This window comes from Tetrao urogallus (assembly GCF_951394365.1).
Source record: "Tetrao urogallus genome assembly, chromosome: 4".
NCBI classification, from domain to species: Eukaryota; Metazoa; Chordata; class Aves; order Galliformes; family Phasianidae; genus Tetrao; species Tetrao urogallus.
The window spans coordinates 56,817,242-56,830,814 of record NC_136817.1 but is presented as its reverse complement, the minus strand read 5'-3'; the positions used below and the strand labels follow the sequence as shown (position 1 = coordinate 56,830,814).

Sequence of the window (13,573 nt, the reverse complement as noted above, 5' to 3'; positions counted from 1 at the left end):
AACGTTAGCGTTGTGAATCCAACTGCGGAGCTTTACGGGCTCACGTAAATAGGCTCTATAAAAGAGCTAATTAAAGAGTCAATAAACCCCAAGCCCATTTCAGGTTTTCATCATCAGTGCCAAAGTGAAACGTGTTGTCCTTGAGCTTATTTTACCAGTATGGTATTCGTTGTGGGCACCTGCGGTGTAGGAACGTGTGCTTCTCTTTGAAGATCTTTATGCCTGCTTGTTCCAGGAAGGGATGTGCTGCAGGCCAACAGCTGTTAGGATCGATCCTGTGAGGAAATCAAGAGACACCCTCTAGTGATGGTGGTTTTATTTTACAGAAACACCTTTTTCCAATAAATAACAGCACAGCAGTGCACTGAAAGGAGAATTGGCCATTAGTTCCCTTCTGAAAAGTGTTTTGTTTCCTCAGATTTTACTCAATAAAATTTCACTGTTATTTCTTCTGAAATCCCTCTTTTCTGGAATTCTGTTAGCTGTGCTGTGATGGAGTGAGAGCTTGTGGTGATCTGAATTAAAGTGGTTCACTTAATAGCAGTACAGTTCATCAGTCTGTTTTGTTTGTTTTCCAAAGACACTCATCTTAAAAAAAGAATAGCTCTCTACTTTTTGTATTGCTTCCTTGTTCGTAGTGCCTCTGTGGTGTTAAAATACACACACACAAACCTTTCTATGAAAAAGGAACTGTATTTTAATGCAAGTGGGTGATGGTAAACAGCTGCATAACTTTGAGTTTGTGATGTCCCTCAAGGGTTTGCTTTCTTCCATGCTCGTGTTATATGTTCACATTCTCATTCTGGTCTCAGTATGGCAGACTTTCCTTAAAATATATAATGTATCTATTTCTTCTTTTCATAGTCACAGCAGATGTTTGTTCCTGTTGGTCTTCAGCAGTTCAGTCAGCCTTTACTCTTGATTTTTCTAAAGCAACCAATGATAGAGCTTTACTTTTTTCATTTAGTGTCATCGTACAATTTACAGTTATGAGATGTACCAGAGAGCTTGGTTACACAGTTATTACACCAAAGCAGAAAAAATAGGACGCTTACTTATATCCTGAGCTCACTTATGAAACTCCAGCAGAGCAGATCTCCAGAAGAGATCCTTCTCCACAGGTCAGCTCTTAAATGGGTGTAGGAGAGGTGCAGCCAGGCTCCACCCCTTCCGGCAGCACAGGAGAATTGCCTTCACCTGTGCTCCCAGGGCTGACTCAGTGCTCGCCTCAGGTGATCAATCAGAGGTTCAGGCCGTGATTCAGCAGTTCCCATACAGTCATACTGTGCCATTTTAGATGCCTGTGTACCTTTCTTAAATTGAAAAATGTGGCAATATATCAGTCCAGCAGTCAGAAATCACAATTCCAAATTTTGTCTTTGTATCTAGGTCATATCTGTATGGAGTGAAATACAGATCCATTGTAGCATAATGGTGCTTCCAGTGCAAAGCAGTTCACACTGTGTTTTAATGCAGTCCTGAAAAAGTGATCTTGCAACATAATGCTCTTGGAGATGTCTGTTTTCTCCTGCTTCATAAGTATATCTTAAAGCTATCAACAAATTGGCTGTAGAGCCCGTTCACACAAGCAGGATAACATTCCATGCACAGAGAAATAAAGTAAACGTTTGTGTGATCTTTCTTCCAAGGAATTGCAGAGTCTCACAGTAATTGATGCATTGATTTAATTTTGCCACAACTATTAAAGGCTTAAAATGTTTTTCATTTCATACAAAAAACATCATTCACAATTGTTGTCACAAGGTATTGATTCATTCATGAAGAAAATTTTCTACATGTGGAACATCAGTTCTGCAGACGCTGTACGTGATGGCTGAGTATTTCTGTGCTGTTTTTGAATGTTTACGTTGTTCACTTTAACCTGGCTTGTCTGAAAGCATTTACAGGGAATTGTCACGTATTTCAGAAAATTGAAAGCAGATTCTTATCTGTTGTTTGGCATTTTTCATTAATTGGGATGAAATCCAAATGAAAGAGTTGCTCCAATGAAGTATAGTATGTTTTTACACACTGAATTAGGATCGCTTTAAACACAAAAAATACCATGGAGACTTGCAATGATGGATATTCCACAGCTGATTTTAGAGGCTTTTTATATTGTAATTAAGTCTGTCATTTCCCTCTCTGGACGACACACGGCCTTTCTGTGTGCAGGAACTTTCTGTAGGCTTCAATTTCATAGAATCATAGATTGGCCTGTGTTGGAAAGGACCACAGTGGTCATCTAGTTTCAATCCTCCTGCTATGTGCAACCACTAGACCAGGCTACCCAGAGCCACATCCAGCCTGGACTTGAATGCCTCCAGGTAGCAAAACAAACAGAAAGCAGAACAGAGTTCTGTGAAAGAGGATTTTTTTTCTTTATTTCCCGAAACTAAGAGTGAAGTCCATCGGTAAATGAGACTTCTGATACTCTTTGCCTGCACATCTTGTACACAGAATCTTCATTTCAGCAGATCCTGATAATACCTAAACAGTATGGACTTTGAATTTAACAACTGTTATTTGCTCATCTTTTTAGATGTAGTTTTCTAGTGACTTCCAGGTCCCCCTCTGTATCCACCTCTTTCTGACAAAGTATTTCCCAATGGCAGACATTTTCTACAGTGCATACTCAGAACCTGTTGGTTTTTTTTTCCTAAACCATCCCAGGGCTGGATAAAATGCCTGCTGAAGAACAGTTGGCTTGACAACTTCATCTTGGCTCATTCAGGCCTGCTGTTGTTTCTTACTGTCTTCTAAATATCTGCAGACAAGCTGGTTCAAACTGGCAGATGAGGAGAAAATGATACAACTAGAATCTGTTTCATTAATGAAGAAATTAATGAATTCTTTCAATAGGAGAAGCCTTGAACTGATCACTTTTCAAGCTGTTAGGTTTCCAAGTGATTTTCAGCTAAAATATCCTGGAGGGTTTTGTGAAGAGGATAAACGTGAGCCTCTTAATGTGGCGGTGCAGCCCAATGGAAGGGAAATGGGTGCTGCCTCCAAGTAACGTGTAGAGCACAAACATAGTTCTGCTCAATACAGAAAGCTGGCAGAACTTCAGCCATTTGGTTGCACATGCAATCTCATTTATTGTGTACACTTTAATCATTTCGTATGAGAGGGTGGGTTGTAGGCATCCACTCCTTCGTGTTTCTGTCCCCAGGACCATAGCTTTTTTATAAACACCAGGATAATTATTTATCCTTTCTATTTAGAAATGGAGGTATACAGCAGGGTATGAGGTCGCTCTACAGGAGTGACTTGAATCTGCCAGAGGAGATCATTATCTATCTGATGTAGAAGATAAGGGGAGGGAATCCCATCTACCCTCAAATGAAAGTGAGGTCTTGATAAGTTTGATTGGAGATGAGTTCTTATTCACTTTATATTTTGGAAAGAAAAGTCTGGACTTTCTGGGAACGCTAATTTAAAGGCTACAACAAATAGGAATTCTGTAAGAGCATATTGTAAAAGCTAGATTTGTTGCAACTAAGGCATTTAAATTAATGGTCTGTAAGGTATGAATTGCAAAAACAAACACAATTCTACTTCCTCATGCTTTTTGTTGGAACGTGGGAGTCTGTGGGCTATAAATAAGCTTATTTTACATAATTTAAAATGTCTTTTACAAAACAATCCGTTTGATCGTGTCACTGTGTGTTTTCTCTTTCAGGCTTGCCCCCTGTGCCTTCTACATCAAGAATGGGATTCTCAGAACTTTCCATCAGGGAGCGTATGAGAGAGAAACTAAAAGCAGCCAGGGTGTGTGACCTTCAAGTTCTTTGGTTGGCTTTCTTCTTCGAAGTACCAACAGCTTCAGTTTGCTTTCCTAGTGTTACATGTGGCTGATTGGATCTGCTTTTTTATTTCTAAGGCTGAATTAATATTTGATTGATTCTTTGGTGCAGTTATTTTTCCAGTGACTTTCTCATGCTGTGGTGGTGTTTTGTTTTTTTTTCTGAGGTTTATATTTCAGTTGTGTTTCTACTAGAACAGTTATTCTTTGTAAAAATTATGAAATTGTTACAAGATTCTGGTATATTTGCATCAAAAACGTTGTTAACACTCTTTTGAAATGAGTGGATTTGCTTGCAAGTTTACTCTGTGGGTTAATAAGGAGTATTAACATCTAGGTGTAAAAAGCACTTAAGCTGATTATTATAAATAAAAGATTCAGTCCCTAATGCAAGCATGCATGAGATGTTGAGTTCCTGGGAATTACTGTAGCTTTGGTGTTATTACATTTTATATTACCACTGAGCTTTTTTTTCATTTGCTTAGTCAAAAGCAGAAGCTTCTTTATCTCAAGAAGACCCGGGTCCCCAGCCCAGGCATTTAAAAAGCATCAGAGAAAGGAAAGCAGAACTCAGATTGGATGAAGGGGTAAGGGCTCAACTACAGAAGATCAGTTTCATTCATTTTATTGTGATATCGTTTGCTTTTGTTAAAAGGAACCTCTCCAATTACTGCTTTTAATGTACATGTTTAACCATAATTGTTTTTCTTTAATTACAGTGTAGGTATCCTGTTAAACTTGTCATTTACAGGCTCGTTACTTCTGTTGTTTAAGATATCTTGAAGTATTTTAGTTACTGTTAGAGAAAGGGGCGCTCTATTATAGCTTTACATGAATTTACATAGTGGAGTTGCTAAATGTTGTAACCACTAAATGTTAGCCTTGTCATTGCTCTGTATTTGCATTTCCTTGTCACTATTTTCTGTGTATGTATTTTTAGTATGAGCATATTCTTTGTTAGAAAAGTAATTCTGTATTAACCAACTAACAAAGTTTATACCTGTAAAACTGGCACAGATATTCTTTGTTAGTTTTGGAGTAGCTGTCATTAAACGTAGAATATCATTAATGTGTATAAAGTAACAAAACTTATTTTATGTTTTTTATTAGAACCTATAAAAAGAGAGCAATAAAAGCAGAAAATTTAGTGGGATGTGTTTGTGAAACTAATGCATCAGACTGGTTTGATGGCAGTGGCTGCAATTGTTTGTGAGCTCTCAAAGTGTTCATCAGAAATTTTTGTTGAAATTTTACTCTTCTTGTGCTTCATCCTTGACAGTAATTGTCCACAAGTGTAAATGCTGCCCAAAAGCAGTGGTGTGAGTGAGGTGTAACTGTGAAGTGAGGATGTTTCTCTCTGATGGGAGAGGTCTTGTAAAAGTCTGCTAAAGAGACGTGATCAAATTTTAGATTGCAACTCCGTGCATTCCATATGAACATTCACAAGTAATGTATTTGTGCTGACTGAAAATGCAAATAAACTGAAATAATGGGTGATGGGTTGTTTTTTTTTTTTTGCAGTCTTGAAACCTATTCACAAATTCCTTTATCAAAACAGAAAGCATGGCTGCATATTTTTTGCTGTTCGTAGGACTGTGTTTAGCAAGTGTAACAAAATCCATCACATTATTTGCCATCAGCTGAGTTAGCACTGCACTGAACCTTCCCTGTGTCCTGGTTTCAATCCACACGGGGTTCTTCGTGCACCAGTGCTGAGTGATGGTTGTGCCTGGCCACTCAGCAGCGCAGAACCGCTGCCATGATGGCACGTGGGGCAGGGAAAGGACAGGCTGTGTTGTGAGCTGTGCTGGGCCAAACACGGGCTGTGAGTTGGGCACGCCTGGATTGAAGCTTCAGAAAGGAGGGAGAGGACAACTGTGCTATTTCCTTTCTTGAGAAGGCAGGAGAATGTCATCCACAGGGTTTCAGAGTAGCCTACAATAATTGTTTGAGAGGGGGGAAGAAAAAGTTTGTATTCAGGCACCCAAGCAATAGAGAGTGCTTTTTTTTTTTTTTTTTGGATGGCAAATATATTATTCCTTATTTCAACAGAGACAGTTGATGTAGCTGGCCTTGGGCTCATTGGTTCTCTCTGTAGGCAGTGTTGTTGGGCAACCAGCACCACTGCCTCAGCTTCCAGGCTTGAGCTCTCTGTCAGCCTCTCCTTTCTCCAGCCCCTGGGATGGGCAGATTTCTCGTTTCTCCCCCTCAGGGGGTAACATCTAATCAAATCAGTATTCAGCTGTGGTTTGTTGGTTGCTTGCTTTTTTGATGAACCGTTGTGTTAAAACTTATGTATTTTTTTGGTTCAGTCTGGTGATAAACTTGAAGAGATGAGGGATGAATCTCTCTTGTCGTCAAAAATAAAGTTTTCTGATTCTGTGAAAAAACTCAAGCAGAAGTCAGAGGTAAGTACCAATTCTTTCATTTCAGTAACTGACATTAATTTTATTTAAGCATCAGGCTTTCTGATTCTGTTTGAGTAAGCAAGCAGAACTTGGTCTTGAGCAATGAAAAGGAGTTTGTGTAATTTAAAAATTCTCCAACAGTGTATGCCTAGAATTGGAGTATGAGATGGAAACCAAACATAAGAATGACATGGGGTTATTTAATTTTATAAAATGAAGTATATCCATCTGTACACAATTTGTGGAGCTTGGAGGAAAATGTTCCTTCTTTTAAAATCCTGTCAACTGAAACCAACTCTTAGTTAAAGGTACACAAATGTTTATAGTAAAAAATGCTCATGTTAATTCTTCTATGGGAGCTTTCATCCTAACACTCAGAGGTGCCTCAGTCTTGCACAGGCAAAATACAATTATAAATTTATCTTTAAGTGATTCGTCTGCATTTTTATTATCCACCATTATATAATGATAGCTGCATTGTAGCCAGAATTTAAAACGTTGTTCTTCTCATTGATATCTAAAAATATTTAAATCATTTAGAGCACTTGTGTGGGGTCTGTTCCAAAGCAAATAGCTACCCAGTAACAAGTGTTTATACTTGCCATTACTGCTAATATTAATGGAAAGATAGTTCTGCTTGCTTTAAGTTTCTTTAAAAACATTTTTATGTGACTTTTTTTTTCTTTTCACAGGCCCAGAATGATTATCCTTCTGCTGAAGAAGCATATAATTTCTTTGCCTTCAATTTTGATCCTGAACCAAAGGGTATAAAGGCAGGAGCACAGAAAAGGAGTGAATTAAATGAAGATGAGGCAGAAGAATATGTAGAAACCCATGAGGAAGAACAAGAGGAGGATGAAACGGTGTGAGCTATAGAATAAATGTTCATAATTTTAATCAGACTTGAATTAATTTTAATTATCTGATACAAAATGGCAGCTTTTGTTTTCTTAAAAGTTCTGAAAGTGTACTTTGTAAAATTCTCTACTTTAAGAAATAGGTGAGCTAATGGTGATGTTTGCACCTGAATATAGGATGAAGATGCACGCCTAGTTAAAGATGCTGATCTGTTCATGATGGGACAGGCAGATGAAGATTTTCTAGTAATGAAGCCTGCTGAGTGTGAAAGATACTCTGAACAACTGCAAAAAGAGAAAGAATTTCTGTTCATTCCCAGCATGCAGACAGGTATGAAGCTGGTGCATTCAGTTTTCTTCCTGGACTTTGCGTAGCATTGCACTCTTTGATCTACTGAAAAATTGTGTATCTGACTGGCAGCAGGGAGAGACTTAAGGGCTGTGTTTGACACTGATCATCCAGGTAAGTCTGTGTCTGAAAAGATCTGACCAAATGTGCTAACAGTGATATGCAAACCTTCACAAATCGCCATTATGTGCTGTGCTGGCACGTTGGTTGCTCCGGAGCATAATGTAGTGCCTTCTGTGGTAAATGGAAGGTGGCTGGCCCCTTTTTCACTGGGCTTTAGCTGTTATTTAGCATATACAGCAGGTTACAGTGTAGGATACTAAAAGTGATTCATGTGCTGCATAATATGTGGTATTTACTTGAACACATCAGTAATTTCTTTCCATATGACAAGCTTGCCAAGAGTCGTTTAATGATTCTGTGATTCTGTGTATGTAACATTAGGATTTCTGTGATGTAAGGGTATTACTTGCTATTTAATATTTGAAGTGAAAGAAACAGAAATGACTTTTGTAATGATAGGTAACTAAAATGATACCAGGACAGCTTGGGACGAAGTACCAAAATTTTGACATTTGGTTCCTCTCCTTTTTCATGTCTTGCATCTGAGTTCTGACTGCTTCCAGCGTGTTCTGCTGTGTTTTGCTGTAGGGGATCGCTGTGCCTACTGTTCTGTTGGTATAATTACTCACTTGGATGCAGGCAGAAACTGCTCTTTAAAAAAGTACTAAGCCCACACATACACACCAGTGAAGTTATGCTGCAAATGGTGTTTAAAGAATCTTGCCTGCTATTACTAGTTAACATGAGTTTTTATGCATGTTCTGGGTTTTGTACGAGAGTAGCCTGAACCAAACTAGCAATAGTAGTTAAAGCTTTACTTTATCTGAGAGTGGCTTCAAAATTTTTGTGTAATCAATTGTTACTGCTGGAAAGGTTTAACAGGGTTAGAAAAGAAACTGTTAAAATGAAACTCCACTGATTTATTGAAAGAATATTTAAAGCAAATGTTTACTGATCTGTTTGGAGGATCTGTGATACTTCTAGGATAGAATTAACCTGTGGATCTGTCCTGATAAAGAAAATGTCCTATTTCTGTTATATACTTTTTAAAATTTTACTTAGGAATATACTGCTGGCAGCACGATCAATATGGAATACCATTTATTTAAAGAATGCACCGCATAGGCTGTTACAGAATAAGCAAACTAGAATGGCAATTCTAAGATCTTTCACGTGATTTATGTATAATTTCTTGTTAGTGCCTACTTCTCAGAAGATGCCTGAAAACATGCAGCCTAGGTACCTTGAGGATGAGGGTCTTTATGCAGAAGAAAGGCCCTTTGTATCACCATCTAATCAAAATATTTTAGAAAACAGAATTCTGAGACAGGAGCAAGTAAGTCATCATTGTATTCTTAGCTGTCTTCAGACTTCTTCGTTATCAGTATTTGATTTTGCTACTCTATAGGCCATCATGGTAATCATGGTAATTTGGGGCTTTCATCTTCAAAATGTATGGCTATATTGGACTTCAAGAAATGGGGATTTTTGTTGGAGTGTATTTTAGTGTTTCCCAATGTATAGGGTATCAGACTGGGTCTTAAAAAACTGATGGCGTCTTGGCTTCACTCAGAGCTTGTTGAGGGACAGATCACTTTGCTTGTATGTGCCACAGTTTATTTTCCTCTAAAATAGGAGTAAATATAACTTAATGTTTAATAAGAAGGGAGCTAGTGGTGTGTATAAAGACAAAATCAGGACTGGGCACTGTAGTGATGTAGTGTGATCATAACAAAAGCAGTGTGGAATATCATCTGTGTTCAGTAAAGGTAACATGGGTGATGTACCTGTAGAAATTTATTGATCAGACTGTAAGTGTAGTTAGATGTTATGTAAATTATCTGGTTGTGTTTAAGATTTATAGAGTAGCTGATAGGATAGCCTGAGAAGGTGCTTTGGTAGGTTTTATGATGTACTGAGTGGTGTGTAGGTTAGTATGCATTCAAACTAGAGCATAGCAGTTCCTCCCTATGTTTTCTTATAGTTCATGGAATAACTGAAGTTGGAAGGCACCCAGAAGGTTCACTGAGTCACTTCTTCAATTGTCAGAAGTGATCGTGGCACCAAGCCTTCATGAAGTTCTTTGACTTTCTCCTGTGCTAGGAAAGGCTCTTTCATGAAGCAGTTCAGGTCTAGAATTTGATGACTGTTTGTTTTCAACCACTTAGTTTTCTGGATTGCTTTACTGTGTGATTACATCAGTGTATTTGGCTCTAGCTAGAGGCAGCTTAGAACAGGTGTGCATAAGATGGCAGCCTAGCATCTTTCAGCAACTGCACTGGTTTAAACTTTACTTGGATTCTGTTCATGAGAGCAAAGAGATGAATTAGGTCAGTGGTTCATCTGTGAAGCGTGGATAGCAATCATCACCTCATCTGCTTTTATAGATGCTGCTCCTTAATTAATTTGGGTTTCAGGTTCTAGACTAGAGAAGTTGAGAGATGTTTGGAGAGAGGATCGCTCTGAGCTGTTGTTTAGTTTTATGATTCTTTGCTTTATGATTTTTATATTCCAATTTAAAGATGTGGGTGGCAGTCGAAACAATTCTTTGAATTCTAGCCATTTAAGAAGATACAATGTTTAAATATGAAGTGTTGTTGATTTTTTTTTTTTTTTTTTTCTTTTCTGAGTCAGTTAACGTTCAACATTGAAAGAAAAAATTAAGTAAATATATTTGAGCAAGCTCTTGGTTCTGTGACTCTGTGGTTCTAAAGCTTGTCTTTAATCAGAAATAGTTCACAGTCACCTTTTCTTTCATAGTTGTTTTTTACAAGTCATTTAGATATGTAAGAAACAATGTATTTTATCTTTCTTTGTAGGGGAAAGAGTGGTTTGGTGATGATGGCAGAATCTTAGCATTGCCTAATCCAATTAGACAGTCTTCCACTAGGCCTCCAGTATTCTCATTGGAAGAAGGCATTGTACCAGAACTTGAAACGATCTATAGAAAGGTAGGTATTTTTAATTTATGTTGTTATTGGGAGCCTCAACTCTTTTACAGTTTAAGTCTTGGAACTTGTAAATCCATTTATTTATTTATTTATTTATTTACTTTCAGGCAATAAAAACAACAGCTACCAATCAGTATCTTGTTGGACCTGGAGATTTTCAGGGGCCCTTTCAACTGGATATTGATATTTCTGGACTAATATTCACACATCATCCCTGTTTCAGCCGTGAACATGTGTTAGCAGCTAAACTGGCTCAGTTATATGATCAGTATTTAGCCAGAAAACAGAAGAATCTTACCGAACTTCTCACAGACAAGGTATTTTTGGGAGACCTTGTTGTGGCCTTCTAGTACTTGAAGGGAGTGTATAAACAGGAGGGAGAATGACTGTTTAAGTGGGTAGGTGGTGATAGGACAAGGGGGAATGGTTTTAAACTGAGACGGGGGAAGTTTAGGTTAGATACTAGGACCTTTTGGTCCTCATTTTGGAATCAGTTATTCTTTGTTTCAAAATCTGTCTTGAAATCTTCTTTTTCTTCAAGTGCCAGTGGGATTCATTTGTAGTACGTATGCCAATGTATGTTTTCAGTGATATGCTCACTTGTTTTTATTTGTACGATCTCTCTAGTTTGTTCAGTTTGTTTAAACAGACTGTTCCTTGATTGTAATTTTGTTGCTCCTACTTTGGTTGTATTTGCTTTCATTTCCAGCAGATCTGCTAGCCATTCTGATTTTACATTCAGTATTATCAACACTCAGAGAAACTACAACAGTGTGACAACTATTTATTTCCTATCACACCACTCTTTCTTACATTTATCTCCTGTAGTCAGTCTTCTGTGTTCTTTTGTCTTCACAGCCGTGTATAATTTTTGGACAGCTGCTTTAGGAGAATGCATCTTGTATTTACTCACTTCATGAGGAGATCTCATCACTGTTTATAAATATCAAAAGTGTGGAAGACAAATGGGTGGGGCCAGGCTCTTTTTAGTGGTCAGCAGTGACGGGGGTAGCAAGCAGTAACTGGAACACAGAAAGTTGCATAGAGATGTGAGGAATAAATTGTTTATTGCAAAGATGACAGAACATTGGAACAGGTCTCTAGAAAGAGTGTGGAGCCTCCTTCTCTGGAGATACTCAAGATGTGCCTGGACCCCTTCCTGTGTAATCTACTGTAGGAAATGTGCTTTAGCAGGGGGGTTGGACTTGATGATCTGCAGAGGTCCCTTCCAACCCCTGTAATTCTGTTGAGCATATCTTCTAGTGGTAATTGAAGGTGGGGCCCCTTGTAATCAAAATATGGTTTCAGAAGTATATTTGAACCCAAGCTGTTGTTCCCAGGCCTGTCTCGTCTTTGAACCTTCCGGTCTTTCAGTTGTGAAATGCAGTATGTTACACTTAAATTTTTTTGTGCTGTTGCCCAGCTTCTGTAACTCACTCATCATATCCCCTCATTCTTCTTGTTTCTTCACTTCCTGGACTTACCTTTAGTGGTACATTTTCATCCCAGTGAGCTCTTGTAGAAGCTTTTGTTTTGTTGTGGGTTGTTTGTTGGTTTTTTCTGTGCTCACCTTTTTATTTGTTTTTCTTCTCTTTGCTGAGCTCTCAGAATCTGTCTTGCCCCTTTGTCTGGGTCTGACACAGTGGTACGAGTCTCTAGGGACCCAAATTAGAATTTCACCTTAAAAAATCAGACGTAGCAAAACCATAATTTTCTAATTAAAGAAGCAGGACATTCAGAGGTGTGTTGTACTGTATGCCTCATAAATGTCATGCTCTCTGTTAATTCTTTTTTTTTTTTTTTTTTTTCATTTAAGCTGTGTGCTTTGAGGAATGCTGTGCAGCGTAGTGCTGACAGTGCTGGTGCTTCTGGTCCTACAGCACAGCAGAGCATACCTGAATACAAAATTGAAATCAGGTAGGTATGGATTTGTTAACTCAGTGCTTTCGAAAACTGTATTCCTCTTCTGTTCAGTGCTGGATCAGAATATAATTTATGCTGAACTTTCACATTCTTGGAAATGGCTGTAGAAGAATTTTGAAGGCATAAGAAATTTTACCAATACGTTGAGTAAAAAGACATGAAGAAAATACAGCATGGGTAGAAATCTTATATTCAGAAGTAGTCTAATTTGATTACCTCTTATTGGTTACTTAGAAATTACTGATGTTCTTTGCAGAATTAAAGTTTGGTTAAAATAAGGTCAGCTGATGCATGGAAGCTGACACAGTACTGCAAGTGACGAGCAGATGTTTGAACAGACAAAAAAGCTTGGGTTTCTTCCATCTCCTTTGTTCTCATTACACAAGGCACTTGGCATCAAAACTGTTCTCTTGATTCACTGTGCATTTTTAGGTGTGTTGGTCATCTTTAGTTTTTTTTGCCAGTGGGTTAATATAAAATGGTGGAGTTTTCTTTTACAATATTACAGTTATTGTTCTTGGACAGTAACTGGATAGCAAAAGTATCTTCCAGTTTTTGGCTTGGTAGTGAAAGTTAGTATTTATTTTGGCAGCTAGTGAGCCGTAAGTATAAGCAGCATGATAAAAACTAAATTATTTTGGAAATCTAAGCTGAGCAGCCTTTTTTTTACTAGTACGTAGGTCGCTCTGGAAGTAATGCTTCCTATTTATTTCCTTGGAACCTAAAACATACGAAGAACACAATAGCACTCTGAGAGAGAAAATTCTCTGCTACAAAATGCTATTTTTCAACATAGTCAATTTGTATGGATGAGCTGATCAAGGTGCTCTTCATCTTGTGAAGAGGTGTGACAGCTGTGCATGGCTGTCTGGAATGTGGCTTGTCTTTCATGTTGCTGTCACCACTGCTGAAACATACCTACTGCCACACTGTGCTCACATCCACTGTTTGGTCTCCATAAACGTTCAGCAAGTGTCAGTGAGTGTCAACAGGTTTGTTTGTCCATGGAGGAATTGAGTTCCAAGAGCCTTTGCTTCATCTGCACTTCCATGTCAGGGGCCCTTTTGTCAAACTGCCCCTCTGCTGCCATCTGTCACACAGCAACAAAATGGAGTATTGGTGGGAAGGGTCAACTTCTGCTACCACCCCACATCCACCTCTGACATCATGGGCCCAGCACAGTAGAATAGGGGGCGTTACTTCTGGAATCTGAAAGT

The 13,573-nt window shown here is 38.3% G+C and overlaps 1 protein-coding gene across 1 annotated transcript in view; it reads left to right on the top strand.

The window, feature by feature from the left end:
• The window catches only part of CC2D2A (coiled-coil and C2 domain containing 2A), a gene marked incomplete at both ends in the record, with an annotated part of 46,581 nt that overhangs the window by 460 nt on the left and 32,548 nt on the right, over nucleotides 1-13,573 (top strand). Inside the window, 9 exons of the mRNA XM_079534858.1 lie at nucleotides 3,683-3,771; nucleotides 4,291-4,392; nucleotides 6,118-6,213; nucleotides 6,906-7,076; nucleotides 7,248-7,401; nucleotides 8,682-8,818; nucleotides 10,302-10,433; nucleotides 10,541-10,750; nucleotides 12,250-12,350. Of these exons, the coding sequence (XP_079390984.1) occupies nucleotides 3,683-3,771; nucleotides 4,291-4,392; nucleotides 6,118-6,213; nucleotides 6,906-7,076; nucleotides 7,248-7,401; nucleotides 8,682-8,818; nucleotides 10,302-10,433; nucleotides 10,541-10,750; nucleotides 12,250-12,350 (1,192 nt within the window). The remainder of the gene's footprint in view (nucleotides 1-3,682; nucleotides 3,772-4,290; nucleotides 4,393-6,117; nucleotides 6,214-6,905; nucleotides 7,077-7,247; nucleotides 7,402-8,681; nucleotides 8,819-10,301; nucleotides 10,434-10,540; nucleotides 10,751-12,249; nucleotides 12,351-13,573) is intronic.